General features: G+C 38.2%; 1 protein-coding gene across 6 annotated transcripts in view; it reads right to left on the bottom strand.

Annotated features, from left to right (window-relative positions):
* Positions 1 to 18,123, bottom strand: part of LOC138935573 (nephrin) — a 357,081-nt gene that overhangs the window by 31,713 nt on the left and 307,245 nt on the right. For all 6 annotated transcript variants that reach the window (XM_070300241.1, XM_070300240.1, XM_070300245.1 and 3 more), the window contains 2 exons: positions 13,617 to 13,727; positions 11,649 to 11,855 (listed from right to left, as the gene is read on the bottom strand). In XM_070300241.1, coding sequence (XP_070156342.1) covers positions 11,649 to 11,855; positions 13,617 to 13,727 — 318 coding nt within the window. The remainder of the gene's footprint in view (positions 1 to 11,648; positions 11,856 to 13,616; positions 13,728 to 18,123) is intronic.

Here is an 18,123-nt window from a genome sequence, read left to right as displayed (position 1 = left end):
GTCCTAACATGACATACGCATGTTAAATTGTCTCTATTCATAGGCGTCTTTTAAACTTTGTCTTGCGTAACGAGAGATATGAAAAGATATTTACAAATTCAGTACATATATCTTTTTATAAGATATTAGTAGCATTGTGCAGAAAATCATTTATTGTATCTTAAGTAATGTAAAGTAACATATTTTTTTATTTAGATTTTATTAACTAATTTTGCGAAAATCATTAAATTACACTATTGATATATTTGATAAAATTTACGAAATAAATATAATTTATTAAAATTTGATAAAAAGATGGTATATAAAGGCTTTTAGATTTACAATCAATTGCAACAATAAATAATCAATATAAATCTGATGTATAGTTAATGGTAATTCATATGCTTTTAAAAATTAATACAAAAATACTTTTATATATATATATATTAAATACATTCTCACTTCAGAGTTTTATTTTTGATAATAAACTTGGACTAATTTAAGATAAATAAAATAAATAAAATTTAGATTGACTACTTTCTAAAATCTAAATAAATATATTCAAGTCAGAGAAAGTGCGAGCTTTCACTAGAAGCTTTAAAAACTATTCGCCTATATATCTTCACTTGTACGATCCGAGAACTTTATTCGCGAACTATCATCATTTAATTTTTGACATATATGCAAAAAAAAAAAAAAAAAAAAAAATCAGGATGCAAGTTGTTGAATCGAATCTGGATTTGTCAGTTGCCAGGTAAATGTTCTTATTTTTGATTCACTCAGTGTGCCTCTATTATTTTCTCGCTCATTTTCTTATATCATAAATTTCTCACGATGATAAATTGTACGTAAAATGTATCTCGCATTATAGGCCAAATTTATTACAAAAGAATCCGAAATGGACTAAAATATCGGTAAGAGGCAAATATGTATATATGTATAATGCAACATTTTTCGAGCATCAGGCAAATCGTCTATAATCTGAATTTAAGCCACAATAGCGAATATATTCAAATATCCATATATTTCTTTTCATTAGAGCATTAATTTATTGTAAACAAAAATTAAGGAAAGAAATTGAATTCAGCAAAACTATAAAAATAATCACGGTCTATCTTGGTTATTTTTTTTTGCTGAGTTATATTTTATATGAAGATTGTTAAAAATCTAATAAAGGCGGTGTTATATTTTTTATATCGCGCAAAATGTATACGAGAATGACTACGAAGAGTATCGAAGTTTGCGAAATTGCTATATTACATTGTGCGCATTGGCGCTCTAATGAGTAACTCCCAGCAATCCGCCGTGTAAATTTGTTGGCCGACTCCTGTACATTAGTAGTAACGGACGGGAGGACGCTAATGAGTAGGCGAGACCGCCCTACGTCGTGGATGCTGTTTGAATAGAACGCAAGACAAAGTTAACTCCAACTGGGTAGATGAAGAGTCTGCGAAATAGCATCGGCCCCGAGTACGGCGGACAAAATGAACGGCGGCGGATTCTGCTTGCAAGGAATCGCGGCTATTGTGAACGCGAATCGCACTGTGATTTCGATCGTCCAAAAGAGCGTCCGGTCTAAAGTGATGACACGGCCACGATTTTATTCGGGTTCATTAGCAATTGCATCGTGTTATGAAACTTTATATAACGGTGATCGAGAAAACAGCGATGTTTCTAGAAACTTTACTCAATGGCCGAGTTCGTAAATCAATTATTCGTTATTTCGCCCGTGAAATGATTGCGGTCGCGCTCGCGTAAGTTTTCCGCGTGTTAATGTGTTGTGCATGCGTAATTTATTTATCTCGTATTATTTTTGCACGGTGTATATAATATACAATATTTATCCGCGTTCTATAAATCGAATAATCCGAAAACTTCGCGGATTCTTGCTCGAGATACGACGCGTGTGTGCGCTGGTAAGCCGTTCTGATTGAAAACCTTGACGTTTTGTTAATATTTGATTCGTATAATTCGACGAATTTTTATAACGCGTATGTAGCACTTTCGAGAGAATCAAGAAAAATGACGCGCGCGCGCGCGCGCGTGTGTATGTGTGTATAGCGACGTCGATTCGCTGACAATGACAAACATACGTAGGGAACCATGCTTGACCATTTTCTTTAATTCCAACTCTCTCTGAGCAACATCTATCCTGTTCAACAATAATCGCCAATGACATTAATCAAGAACGTTTCCCGCCACGCCAGCATGTCGCTTGACAGCGCGGTCCGACTTTATTCGTGGTCTGTGCGTCTCTTGACAATTCTTGAAACATTTACGGTTCTCTCGTTACATTGTCGGCGAGATCTCTCGGTGCGAGATTGAGGGAGGAGGCGAGAGTCGCGTCGAGGGAACATTTGTAAATGCACGGTCGCCGTATAACACAGGCGTTTCTACAGCTGCGGATATTGTTCACGGGTAACACAGCCTCGTCTCGGGGTCACACGAGACTCACTCGACTTCAACCGTAGTCTGAGAGGGCTCTCCTGTCTCCTTCAGAGTCTCGTGTCTCCGGTACACAATCAACCCCCTGGCAATTCGAGGACTCGTACCTCCTTGCTTTCTCTCTCCCTCATATCATCTTTTCTCTCTCTCTCTCTCTCTTTCTCTTTCCTTCCGTTTTCTTCTTTCTTTGGCTATTCCATCGATGGCTATCGATCGATTGTCAGCATCGTTGTCGGCATGGTTGTATCGCGACGCCACCAGATACCACAGAGGGAGAAATATCTGGAGACCATCTCGTCTCGCTTTTAACTATTCAAAGATATGCGCACATAATTCGATATATCTTCTTTATTTCCTTCTCGGTGTGTACTTTCTACGCGACTTCTTTGCTGTTTCTCCGATATCGCGTTTCCTTTTGTAAATTTTTATACGTATATTTCGTGAGTCGTTTATTAACGATTAGGTATCGAGAAATTTATAAAACATTAAGCTTTGATATGGCGGTGATCTGCTTTTAAAAGAATTACGATTTGTATTAAATTTAAGCAAAATTACAATTTACTTTTATCAAGTAAATTTACTTTTAAATATGTTTATAATCTCTTCACCTTTTTGTACATATAAAGTAAAATCTAATAAAATGAAAATATCTATTTCTATTTGCGAAACATTAAGATATTAAATAATTAATCTAGTTACCGTATTAGCATGAATTACGCGATATTTTCAAATTACTTTAATAGTAAGACTCATTTCATCTTATCTAAAATATTAAATGCATTTAAGATTACCTTTCACACACATAGAAAATTGTTTCTTATGTATAGAATATATAAAAATGGATACATAAAATATAATTTGTAGAATAGCTGAAAATAATTTCTATATTTTGAAACATTTATAGATTGATTAAGTCTGATAGGTTTATATAGCAAACTAAATATTTAAATATTCCAAGGTTAATAGCATTCTATCCGCGATATGATTACCATATTTAAAGAAAAATAATAAATGTTCCCTCTGAATGAAAAAGAAAAGTAAATGTCGACGGAGCGGAAAAAGCAGGAGATTCGCATAAAGAAATCTCGCCTAATCTCGGGAAATGATATCGCGGATTCCCGCCGACGTAATACGCCCGGGAGAGCCGCAAAAAAACGACCGAATAGTCGGTGATCGGACGGGGAGAGTAAAACGGGCTTTTCTCTTTCCTCTCCCGGGAGGGAGTTAGTTTTCCAGCGAACTCTTCCCTAAAGAGTTTCTCAATTTTCAATTCCATGAATACTCGCGCGCGCGCGCGCGCAACATCCCTCTGCCCAAAATGGCCACCGTTTAGATCCCATCGATATGGGATCTTTTTGTCTCGCGCGACTTATCAGCTATGACGGGGAGGAAGGAGAACCGCATTGAAAAATCGCCGATTCCATTAAAAGTTGAGCGGATTTCCGGGGCTCCGGTGTGATTCTCACCCGCCTCGCGTCACAGCCCTAAAAAGATCAGCTCGGCGCGGCTTCTGAATGCTCGCTCCGTGTCGTAGAAAGCGACCTGATCACCAACAGCCAATTTGAAAGCTAACTCTCGTCGGCATTACGAGTCTTTTTCCTGGGGTTCTTTCTTTTTTCCCCTCCATCTCTCTCTGTCCCGTACGCGGTCCAGGCTTACTCTATTTCTCTCTCCATTCGCGTACCATTCTTATTCGTCCGCGGCCAATCTCCAAGTACGTCGCACTGTAAATCAGGCCCCACCGTCACCCAATTTCGCCGGCTGACTCCATTACCAGCCAACTGCCCTCTAATTAGTCAGGCTCGATTAGGTTGGGGTGAGGGCCGGGCCGGGTCGGGCACACCAAGGTTTGTTCTCCATTCCTCTCGAGGGAACGCCGATTCAATCCCAAGGTCGCTCTCTTTCTCGCTCTTTGCCTCTTCTGAACCACCATATTATACCTTCTCGACCTCTTCTATTTCCATCCCCGCCTGCAGCACCACTGCCGCCGCTATTCTGTGGCGTATAATCCTATTCCCATCTTCCTCTCTCTTTGGCTCTATCTCTCGCATTCTCTCTCACTTCATCCTTGCTCCTTTTCAGGTTTTAATGAAACGATAACGTACACGTGATCTCGTTTCGTCCGTTGTCCGCGTTAGTTCGCTTTTGATGTAACCCCTCATTTGTATTGCCGCTTGCATCTCGACAGAATGCTTGGCTTTTTGACGTAGAGTACTGTTTATAGTTCCTAATTAAATTTGCCTGAATGCAAGTCGGTGATCAAACGATATCGTTAGTTATATATTCAGCGCATTATTTAGTATACGGTCAAAAAGTATCTAATAATACCTATTACACGATTATTATACTTATTACCTGCGACATGATTTAGCGATTTGTATCTATGATTTATTGTTATATAATATTCGTTAGAAAAAAATATCTGCTATTCTGTATCGGATTAAGCAAAGACTGAGAGAAATGGAAAAAGGATCGATCTTTGTTAAGACTTACTAACAAGGGTATCAAATAAGCTCTATAAATCCGGAATATCACATTCGATACGGTACGATTCGATCAAAGGTTAGCCAGACTGATTCGTTACATTAATCTTCTCGAGTTTTTTTTTCTCTTCCTCCCGGCGAAAGCTCGGTCTTTCTCCCGTTGGCAAGCAAGATTGAAATCTTTCGTTTCCGATTTTATCGATTCGAATTATACGAAACGATTACAATTACATGACACGGAAAATTATTGAGAAAGAAGAAGATATAAGAGATTTTCTCCCGTTATTAATATTATATTATGTTGTATATTCACGAGCGCGTTTTCATCAGCGTTACCTAAAAACATTCATCTACGCTTACGCAGCAAATACAGGCGGTGTCTTATAACTTTATCTGCCATCTTATAAAATATACACGAGATGTGTAAAAGTTTATTAAAAACACGCACGCATAAATATTTAATGTATATACCTGCTACCTTTAACTAAGTTTAAGGCGCCGTACTTTATATTGCCCAGCAGAAAAAAAGATACGGCTCGATTGATTAGATCTGAACTTCTCGGCCACTCCTTGCGAATAATTGAATACAGTTTCATTCTTAAATCGCGACGACGATGGTGGAGAAGTTTTCAACGAAATTATCGTTAAGAGAAGATTTCACTGCGCGACGTTCGCGCATTACTATCTCTCACTTATTGTTAGATAAAATCTGAAAAGTATTCGCAATTATTTTAATTTCGCGCCACGTGTCGTATCGATTTTCCCTTCGCGTCTCGCGCGCGATTTATTTCCATTTCTCACGAGTGAGCCGGTGAATGAGCGGGCATCCCGGTGAAAATAATTCGTGCGATAAACCTCTGCCGGGGAAAAATATGCCATTACCGGGCGCTCCATTTGTAAATGCGACGATTTTCGAGCGCACAAGCGCTTAAATATTAATTTTCTCGGAATAATGGGATTTCAAAACCACGGCACACACAACTGAATGTGACACGCGATATACCCCGACTGGCGGTACTTCGAAATTTGCGCAGAAAGATTCGATGAACCGTGAAATAATAATGATCCGCGATTAAACTGCGTTATACGCGCGGCCATCGTTCAGCGCGCCGTACGTTTTGATAATTTATTTCGCAACGTTCTCGTGCACACCCTTCCTGTCACGGCTCATATTAACGACCGTGGTTTATTTATTATCAAACGTTTGCCGGCTGACCGAAGGAGCAGGTCGATTTACTCTTCGATAGAAACATCGAAAATATTTTCTGATCGTAAATCGCAGAGATCCGATCCAAACGTGGCTCCCTTGATTTTTCTCATAGTATCAAAAGTCACTATATTGACATTACATTATACTTGAATGTTAAAAACAGTAACTGTATGATTCGCCAAAATATCTTGCGTAAAACTCAAAAAAAAAAAAAAAAAAAAAAAAAAAAAAAAAAAAAAAAGGAAATGTAAGATATTTTTTCTGTAAAAGAGAGAGAGAGAGAGAGGGAAAAAAAATAAAAGTGATATTTATATACCGTGTTATATAATAAAACACATTTTCATTTATCGTAAGAAATGAAGAGTATTAGATTTCATATTTATATTAATATAGAATTGATTTTATTATATAACAGAATATTCCAAATTGATTTTAAAAATGTAGATTATTTACATTCAGCATTCTCTATATCTAATTCAGTTAAAAAATATTTCCTTCACATTTAATCTTCTCCCTGAAATATCGCGCAATATACCTATATCCATTTTTCCACGTCGTAAATATTTTCTACCAATTGAAAAAAAAAAAATCCAATCAAACATCAATTTAATGCATTTAATTCGATTCCGTCAGAGAATAGAATGTCGATAGATTTCTCGGTGCAACGATATGAGAGTTATATAAGTTTTCGCAACCAGAAAACTGCATTTTTCCATACCATTCGCGAAAGTCAACCTTCGCGACGTTAGGCGAATATTTTTCCGTCCATTCGCAATTCCCATCCATCCGACGAGCAGTCATGCAAATGCTCGAATGTACGTCCGTTGGAATCGTACGACCAGTTAGGGATGAGAGGGATGAGAGGAGGAAGGTGAGTACAGAAAAGGGGGAAGGATAGCGGAGGGGTAAGGAGGTTAGAAAGCATAAAGTCGCGTGGAAATCGCTCTCGTTTGTCCATAAAAGGCGGTAGAGAGGCGAACGTAAGGCCGCATACCGATAATTCCACGGAGTGCTCTATGGAATTTATGAGGTTTAATCCTTTGCGGAATCCAAGAGAGGCGGCCCTCTTCTCCTCCCCCTCCCCCTCCCCCTCGCTCCTTCCCCCGATGCCACCGTGTACGGTGGTTTAAGAGGGTTGAGGATGATCCCGGCCCGACGGCGGCGGGAGGGAGAGGGGGAGACTGCACGCCGGAGACGGCGGGTTCAAAGGTGCAAGAGGAAGAAAGCTCACCGACTCGCTTCGTCCTGCCTCATCGCGAAAGAGCAAGCTTCAACGCCGGGCAATAAAACCCATGGAATGGCGTGATGCCTATATACGAGTGATGGCCGCGAATATAATACCTTGAGAGATACGTAGATATACCGCGCACAGGTTAGTGATGCATACCAGAAGAAAGGGAAGGACGGGGAACGGGGAGGGGGAGAGACGGAAGAGAGAAACTGCGCTTATTTCCTGCGTTATTCGGCATAAACGTAAAACGGAAATTAAAGCCGATAGACCGGTTAATGGGCACATGGCCCAGATAATTATGTATGTTCGTTTCACGTCCCTATCCCCTTTTGCAGGATCCCTGTCCGAGGACTTATTTGCATAACGGTATATATTGAATTGTTGCAGCGCGAGTTATGTATTTTTGGTCGTCGATGGTGATGAGGCGGAAGAGGGCTGTAGGATTGCATCAAATATGCGATGCGACTCATTTCGAGGATATATACGTGATAATTTGAGCGGAAAATTATTCGCCAGAACAAAACCGTTGTCATTAGTAGATAATTGTGTTTAGCGTGTAAATATTTAAGTTACGACATCAGCGCGTTACACATGTCGTTTAATCGCGAATCAGGCTCTGACGAAACGCATATTTTAAACGCGGAGTATCGTCTGCTCTGCCTTTATCATTCCGCCGGATAAGATCATCGATAAACCGCGCCTGAGATTCTTCCTCCTCGTATTTCATCTATTCGAGATCGATGGAAGCGCGAAAGTGCCGTTTTCCGCTTAATGGCTGCGTGGGATGTAACTTTCACGTATGTATCGCACTTTTTCACGAGAGCACCGTGTAAGCGTGGAGTCCGCAACTTTTCCGTCTAATTAAAAAATATAATTGAATGCAAAATCCGCTTTAATTTGCCAACTTTTAGACGGCCTGTGATAGGAACTTGTAATTATGCGCGCGAGCTATATAAGATCCGCACTTCGCTAAAAGCGCTCGCGCACTCTCACGTTTTTACCACCGTACTTCTATATTTTTACGACGAGTATGCATCGCTCGGTCATGACGGATATACGGCAAAAGATACGGGTGGTATATGCCGAGTTTTTATGCCAAAGAAGAGAGAGACAGCGAGGAACGAGGGCAGGGGAAAAGAGAAAGAGAGAGAGAGAGAGAGAGAGAAAACGATAAAAACAAAAAAGGGAAAAGAGAGAAAAAGAGCAAAGTGCTCTTTACACGATTTACTGTAATCACCATTAAAACACGGTATGCAACAGTGACATTTAGCGATGCGGATTCGGTGGTGCTCGTCGATCGTTCGCGATATGTAGACGGAATCGATTTTCGCGAATACGAGCCATCAATGTTACAGCTCGTTACAGTTCGTCGTTAATGCCTTAACGTCTCTCACGAGCTCACGACGAGCCGGAGAAGAGAAAATGCCCGTCTTATCGATCACGTTGGATTCGTCGCTCATTTACCGTCGACGAGAATACGCATCGCTCGGCACGCTGCCAATGCGCGAACGATAAAAATTCAAGCCGCTAATATCACGGAAGACGCACGCCCGTTAATGGCACATCGCTAATGCACCATTACCCGAATATTCCTATACGAAATTGTAATGCGCATAGGCACACACGCATGCACGTGCGCTATGAAAACTGGGTCTCCTTGAATTTAATTAAACGACCAACAACGCGTTCTCGAATGTTTGCCTGTAGATGCGCGAAAGGTAGATGTATGATGAGATAATACAATAATTGAACGCGGGCTTTTATGGGATGTATAATAATTCGCTCTTCTTCATCGTTCGTCGCACTCGTCGCCGTTAAGTGCACGCGTCCAATAAAAAGGATCCGGATGCGAGCAAAAAGAAAGATGGATTTTCGATAATTCCCTGAACAAAATCGATTTCCGCCGACATATTCGACTTCACCTGATCTCGTAAATTCTATTCTCCCAATGAAAATCGTGCTTTTTTTTTCGCGCGAGAGAGCATGCATTATCACTTTGCCAAAAAAAGTGTCTATCGACGTTTTTTATTATCGTCATCCCATCGTGTCGTCGCTAATGTTCCGCACTTGTGTGCTTTTATCGTTACTATTCTTCATATCTTTAGATTGTCGGTAGTCTAGTCATTCTTTATTTTGGTTAAAAAACTAAAAAAAAAGATTTGTTTCTTTTAACGGATGTTGCTTCTTACAAAGAGAGATCTTCGTGCGAATTACATTTATAAAAGATCTGTGTAATTATGTATTTTCTCTAAAAACTTACATATTCCGAGAAAAAGCTTTCTCCGCTTTTAAAACTATTAATTTTCTTTGTTACCGCTTTGCGATGCTTTCCGCTTGAGCTTGAGGCGTCGCGTGAAGCGAGAGGAATATTCGATTCCGAGACGATAATAATAAGGGCGCGACGCTATCGATGAGCATCGGCGAAATGGGGTGAGTCAATTTTAGATGCACTCCGCGAGAGCGTGATAAAGTTGGGAAAACCGCGATGACTTTTCGCGCGATCCCGACTGACCCGAGAAGAGAATCCCCTCCCTTGGAATTTAATAAAAATCCGAAAGCTTCTGAAATCGAGCTCGCCGTCGCCGAGGAACATTATGCGCTTTTACTCCTTCCTCGGTATGCATTGCCCTCTTCGATTCTATTTCGCTTTACTTTCCCTATCTCGTCTCTTTTTCTTTCTTTTTAGGTTTCTCTCTTCTTCTCTTCTCCTTTTATTTCATCCTCCTCATATTTCGTCGAGAGACGCATTTCACTTATCCCGAATAACTTCCAGACAAATTGCGTCGCCGAACGGTGCTTGGGTACACCATTTCGCGGGAATTGAGGTATTTGTTATAAATATTGATAATACAACGCACGGTTTGTTATTCTGTCGACGGGTCAATTGCGCATCATCTCCCGGAGATTGCGGGACTGGATCTCAATTGAGATTAGTCTCATGCAAGAATATTATTGCATGTATGTGTGCTATATTGTATATAAATTATTATACAAAGTATTCGTATAATTTATTATCGTATGTCAAACATTTTTTTTTTCACTACATATTCTTTGAATAAATAGATCAAATTTTTTAAATGTAAGTTCAATGATAATTTTTTCACTCTTTTTAAATCTTCAACGTTAAGTTATTTTCATAACTGAGCTCGAAATTAATTTTCAGTGAAATAAATTTCGCTTGTGAGATTAGTTAAAGATTGAATTGATGGTGTTGAATGACCTATATACATTTTTATATAAAATCATCATAGAATAAAATTTTATCCGTACCGGTAGAATGGCTACATTGTACTGGGAAATTTTTTGATATCTTTCAATTAGCATAAAACGTCCCGCATACATCCAAGAAATAAAAAAGGATCTCTCGCTCTATGGCAAATCTCGCGAGAATTTTCAAACTGACTTGTATGAAATATATTAATTTTCCTTTTATTATTCATGTCAAGTGCAAAATTCAGTACTCCGATACGTAAAAATATTAATAATACTCATTGTAGAGATATTTACAAAGATTCACGCAATCGAGGCAATCAAGATGCGAATGTCGCGATTGTGTAAAAATCGAGTTAATTATCCTTACCACGTTGGCCAGATTTAACATCGCTTCGCAATTCTTCCTCGTGACCTGAAGCTGGCAAAACGTAAATGGCGAAATACCGTGGGAGAAAGAAGAAATCGGGAGCACGTGCATTGCGGGATAAACGGGATTGCGCGGATCCGAAGCCGCGACCGGGCCGAGAGGCCGGGTTAAATACTTTCCCGCTTCGGTATTCAGCTTCGTTTACTCGACAACGCAGATTTTCCCTTTGGTACGATTCGCAAATGCATTCCTTTTGCGCCGATTCACAAAAGGGAAGAGAGAGAGAGAGAGAGAGAGAGAGAGAGAGAGAGAGAGAGAGAGAGAGAGAGAGAGAGAGAGAGAGAGAGAGAGACGGGCATGGATCGATTGTACCCTTTGGATTTATCCTCCTGAGAGACCGCGGGCGATGTTACACTTTGTAACTACGCAACAACGGAACTACGAAGCTTCACGAGTTTCAGCTATCTATGCCTCAAGCTTTGCACTCTACAAAGAGCTTTCTTAACATTTTATAATTTAATAATATGAACGCTATATATATATATAGAAAAAGTATATATATATATACATATACTTTTTCTTTTATTCACATTATAATATTATTATTTACATAATTTTATTTGGAAAACATTGCATGTCAAATAATAATATATTGAGACAAAATCAATTTTCGATTTAGAAGAAAAATATGATGGTTAAAAGAAAGATTATAATACTTACGATGCATTTCAATTGCTATGGACATTGACAAAGGTTGACTGATATTATTGTTGGATGCTTGACATTCGAACACCGCGTGAAGATCCGCTCTTGACAATTCGCTGACGATAAGCGTGTTCGTACGAACACGAGGAGTTTCACCCGGTTCATCTTTAGAGTCTAGAAGCGTCTCTCCGCGCCACCATCTTACTTTAGGTTGGGGGCGACCTGAGAACAAATGTCGTAAAATTTATTTATCAGTTTAAAAGAAATACAAGAGAGAAAAAGAAAGAGACAAAATTTAAAATTAAAAGAAACTTGAAAAGTATGTTGCTATTAAAATTTAATAACATTTTTAACTTTATTTCCTATTTTTATCTATCGCGTATTCTCCAACGAAGATATAGCAATACATTAATAATAATACGCTAATTAAAGATATATTGCACGTTTAAAATATGGATTGGATTTAAAATGGATGTTATAATTAGACGCATAAAAACAAAATTAATTATGATATTATTAGAGATTTTTTTATTTTAAATACAACTTGATTATCGCGTCTCGAATACTGCGAGCTGCTGGAAAACATATCGTTAAGTAAAAGGCTAATTAAACAAACATCATTTGGCTAAAAGCATAAAAAATAAAATCTTTTATAAATGTATTCCATAAATTTGGCACACAAGAATAAATGGGGTGGGCGATGTATTTGTCATTTATATATATTTAGCCTCAAGCTTTAATATATTTAGAGAGCTTACTTTTCCGTGCAAAAACTACCTGCATTATTACGGCATCGGCATATCTGCAACGCTATCCGTACAACGTATCGTTCACTCTCTTTCCCTCTTCTGTCTTCCCCGCACGTTCCACCTATCTTATACTATTTCTTCGCGAACGATCGCCGTGGGTTTCATGCTTATAGATAGGTACGTACGTACACACTCGCCTACCCTTCCGCCCGCTCTAGCCCTTCAGGCTTCGCGGTACGCGTTAATTCATAATTCATAATGGTCGTTGCGTGCGGATAATCCCCCGAGGGTGAATATCCCGTTAAAGGGAGGCGGTGAGTCGACGGAGCGGTCTACCTTATGTGCTGGGGCGACCTCATTATTTTTTACCGGACCTATTTTCGTTCAGAAGGGACAAGCAGAAAAACACGCGGCGACGAGCGGATAGAGGGGCAGTTGTGAGGGCGGAGAGTGGAATTGTAGGCAACGGTGAAGAGTGTATAAGAATTGTATAGCTCTGTTGTGTCCCTCGGGTGGCGGCATGCGAGGTAATAAAAATAAATTTATTATCGTTATTGCCCCTCCTCGTCTTGCCCCGATACAGCGGCACGGATATTAAAATGTAATAGAATAAAGGGAAGCATTAGACGCGAATGCATGCACCATGACTGCCGCTAAAGCACTCGACGCTTTGTCAAAGCGTTTAACAATCTGGGCAACGGTACTCCCGCGATAATCTCGCGTATTTACGCGGAAGATGAAGGGAAATTTAAACAATGATGATAAGGCGATATTTGGTTTATTGCCTTTCTCACGGGGATTCAGAATTTTATGACGCAATGCTAAACGAGCTATGATAGTCGATAGAAAGGGAGAGAATTATTCGATATAGTATTAAATAGACACATGTAACGATAAAAGATAATCTGGAATTTAAAAAATTTGATGATATCAAGGCTCAGAGAAATGCTCTTTATCCATAGTATCAAGTTACGATCGTGCGACGTTTTAATTAGTCGTTTGCGTTATTGCTAAGAATAATATGACTTCATTTTATAGAATGAACTGAATTGAATCGTGGTTAAATGCGAGAGCAAGAAAATGTTGTTGAACGAAAAGAGCGTATATTCCACTCGGTCGTATCAATTATTCTATACCAACTCTTTCGCGGCGTATTCACGAAATCGACTTCGAAATAGAACACTTCGGTGTATTTTCATTCAACCTGTCTCTCATTATAGAAAGTAGGACTTACCCCCATAGACGTAGCAATGCAATTTCATGTCACCGCCTTCTTCGTAAGGTCCGGCAACCGTCGAAACGGTTTTTCCCTCTTCGTCGATAATGTTCGGCTTATTCGGTAGCTCTGTAACAAGAGGAAAGAGAAGAAAGATAAAATGTCACGTACGTCACGAGACGTGCGTAATTTCAAATAAGAACAAATTATTTTAGGTCAATAATTCTCAAAGAACGAAATTTATAAATATATTTATAGTTTAGCGAGAACTTTTTATATTTATCGATCATGTCACAAAATAAAATATTCCAAGTTGCATAAAATTATGCAATTCTGATCTTTCTTTTCTTTACGTAAATGTAATATTTTTAATGATACTATCTTTCTCTGTAGCGTGGCATATATTAGTCAGTCGTGTAATTATATAATTATAACTAATGTAAGAAGTTGATAAATATTTTATCGCCCCACTCTTTCGATTAAGTTTTCACTTTCTACATCGCGGCGCAAAGAATACTTGCGTAAGAAATATCATCTGCTCTTACTTCGAAGTTTCGATATGCTTTTATACGTTTGCCATAGTACGCGATCGTACAGATACAGTTATCGCAACCAATCGTTCGAGTGGCTTCGAGTTTGACCGCCTCTGACATCGTTACGAGCTATTTAAGCGCAGATAGGAAACTTTCCATGTAAGTCAGTGGCGTCCGGGGAAGAGTAATTCACGATACTCGTGCCACGAACACCGCACGAATAGTCGAACAAGCAGGTGTACAGGTGTTACAGGTAACCGCTTGAAACTCGTACTCGAATGAGCGAGCTAGCACGAAGGCCATTCGCGGCTTTCGCCGCAGAGTAGTTTGGTGAACACTCGAATTCGAGAGACGGGGTAAGATATAATATATAAAAAAAAAAAAAGTCTCTTCCGAAAAATATATCCCGTATCATGCAAACGAAAATTTAAATATATATTAATTAATAATGAATTTTTTTTATATCGCGCGCTTCACTGAACTATTTCAGGCGAGTATATATACAAGCGAGGAACGCCTTTTAAATTGATATCAGCTGCGATCCTTTCAAGATAATCTTCAAACCTCTTATTATGTCGGTGTAATTCGGTATACCCATCGCGCGCGCAATAAAGCATTTTGCGTGCAAGGAAACAATGCGCCGCGAGGTATCAAAAGGGCACGTAAAGGGGAGTCATGCGGGAATCGTGGGTCGTGTATAGCTTAGCTCCGACACGCGGATGGGTGTGGAAGGTGGGACTATCGTGGCGTGTAAACGCTGGCAATTGAATATCGGAAATAGCGGCGTGTCGGAACGTCAGAAGGTGAGTAGCGGGCGTATTGCCTCGAGGATAGGCTGCAGTCGCGATCGGGATGTCGGATGTCCGTCCAAACGCGAAAAGGGTTGCCCTATGAAAATTCGCAGTGAACGAACGGAACCTCGAACGAAATCGATCGTTAACGCGACCCGATTCCATATGTAGCAACGTTAGAATACGATCGTGATTTTTTAATTGACGTTCTTCTAAAATTCGAATTTCACAAATTCCTATCCGATAACATTTTTTTTTTTACGATCCCGAAACGATAATACAGTCGCCTTTTTCTCTTCCTCTATTATTGCACTTAATTAAGGACGCGGCTTTACTGGCTATAATGACCTTACATATCTCGTACATCGAGTTAAAGTTCAACCGTTCTACTTTATAATTACGAACACACGGACACGTGTCCGAGCAGGACAAATCGAAGCGGTCAACCGGATAGGAAATAAACCGGATTAACATGGACGTACCGGAGTTAAGCCGTCGATCACGATATCGTGCAAGTGAGAAAGTCCCGACGTGAAAACGTTATCCGATACCATCTGGAAATAGCGACGAGTGAAGCACCTCTGAAAGTAGGATTATACCGTATCCTCTACATTTCATATCGAGTATAATCGATACATTAGCGGATTTTTTGGTATTAACCGCAGCCACTCTTGCCGCTTTAATACCCGCTAAATATCAGTTTTACATATGGATGAAACGTGCATGAATTAAATTATAAAAACCCGCATTGATAAAACACTTGAACTCTGCAAGCGATGCAAGCAATGATAATCGATTATGTGATATATAATATAATAGAATTATGTGTGCTTGTACATTTTAAATGTAATATACCATTATAACATCGAGTGATTTAATAACATAATAAGCTCAATATGGGCAATTCTTGCCGATTGATAGAGAAGCTAATCAGAAAGCAAACTTTTTGACGATACAATGAACAGAGCAATATTATGCTCATAAGAATAATAATAATCAACTTTTAGTTTATCATGTTCTAAAATAAAAGTTCAGAAAAGAAATTAGAGTTAGAAATAACATGTTACGTAACTCTAATTTAACTAGAGGATTTCTGTAACAATTAAACTGTTAATTTACGAATTTCATTTAGTACACACACAATGATAATTTCGTTAAATATTTTATAAATGTATATATATATATATATATATATATATATATATATATATATATATATACACGAGTGTACTGTAATGTATTTTATTAATTTCTACAAAGTTTGAGAAATGGGGTGTTTGCTGCATTTCTCTCGTTGGCGACTGGTTTCCATTGTTCACAAACTTCGTGGAAGAACCAGGATATTTCCAACGAACAGTTTCGCGTGACAAATGATATGCTGGAATTTAACGAGTTAATTTGTAACACCTAAGTTTCAACATTGGCGGGAGTTGATGTGCCCTCGCAAATTATGATATTCGGTACGCGACACGGAAGAGGAATAGTTAGAACGTATCGTTTCCGGATGCGAGTATATTTCGAAAATACGAAGATACATTTCTGTAATAGGATGAAAAGCAACCGCAATTAATCCGCGCTACTCTAAGAGTTAAGCTCTTTTCATGCGAGATCCTTGTCGGAGAATTCTGTATTCGCTAAATAGAAATATAAACCGGTTGTACCTAGTAGCTTATCCCCTTTTTCTAAATTTTGCGAACATTTTATACCGATTCCGAGTGTCCTGTGCGAAGATCACAATCATTTTATCAAATTTATTTTTTTACATAAAAAATGCAACGTAAATATACAATATATATATACAAAAACAGATAAACTCTCTCTTTAATGCTGCGTGTAATGGAACGTTAATCGTATTTTTTATCACGGATTGATGTTATTCCGGCGACGAATGTTTCGTACGAAAAAGCTTTTATCTCTCGATCTAACAGTAAGATTCCCCAAGGGAATAACCGCGTTCTAGTAGTTTTTTCCGAATAAGTTACTACGTACATCTAGTAAATTGAGGAATCGTGTAACGAAATTTCTTTCCTGGAAAAGCGCTCTTTGCACGATCGCCGAAAGAAATGTCCAGTTTCGAAGTGGACGTCGCTTTTGAAAAATCTCCTCTTTTTCCAGGATACATTAAGCTTTTCGAAGTGTATAGTCGAGGGAGCGCTTTAAACGGGGATCAAACGTCTTTTGTCATAGGTAAATGGTGTTGCAGCAACGACTACGAGAAAGGAAGATAAAAGAGACGTGTATTGTAATATAAAAAAGATACTGTGCGCGAGAGATTCTTTTCTTATGAAATAAAGAGGTACACTCTTCTCCGATATTCTGTTATAATAATTTTCCTTTTGAATATTATCTAATGACATTCGCAGGTTGAATCGTCGAATTTTTAGCAATTCTGAAATGACTATGAGTAAAAGCAAAGTACAATAAAAATTATTTCTTCAGTTCTGTTAAAGCAACATGATAATGGAAATATTTTTTTTCATTGAATATAATATAAATATATATATATATAAGATTCATTAATCATAGAAAGTATGCATTGATCAACTTGTGAATGTTCTGTTTAATCAAAAATAATCTAATTTAACACGTACATCAAGAATAACAGATAGAAATAACATATATAGACTGATATAGAATATAGAATATAAAAAACGCAAGGCAGCCAACAGACACAATGAAGATTACGTATTTAACTATCCCAACTATGTGAAATTGACTAATGGAATTTGCTTGCATAGTGTTTCCCGTTGAACATGTATTTTCACGAATTGTGCATAATAGAATTCTCTATCGAAGTTCTACCCCTGTAATCAATAAATTATAACTTTGCTAATACTGTTCACGATTATTTTAATATTCTTCAATAATTGCAATATAAAGTTATTCATTATCAGTTACGTATAAATATATTTTAAATAATTATTATATGAAATATTATATGTAAAATATACGTGTGAAAAGAGCAATTTATTCATACAATTATTCACATTAATCGATTCGTTTTGAGCTATCTGAAATATTAACAGAGATTAATACCTTATGCGTGCTGATTGAATTAACTACGTTAAAAATAAATAAAAGTTTTAATAATCATTATAAAATAAGTTATCAGTTTCGAAATGTAATGTAAATTATGCTGATTATTGCAAGATTAAATAATCTCTAATTAAATAAAAAAGTAAATTCGGATAAAGCTACCCC

This window comes from Polyergus mexicanus, unplaced genomic scaffold (assembly GCF_030449975.1).
Source record: "Polyergus mexicanus isolate NDT 795.1 unplaced genomic scaffold, iyPolMexi1.0 SCAF_8, whole genome shotgun sequence".
NCBI lineage: Eukaryota > Metazoa > Arthropoda > Insecta > Hymenoptera > Formicidae > Polyergus > Polyergus mexicanus.
This window is presented reverse-complemented; position numbering and strand designations above follow the sequence as displayed.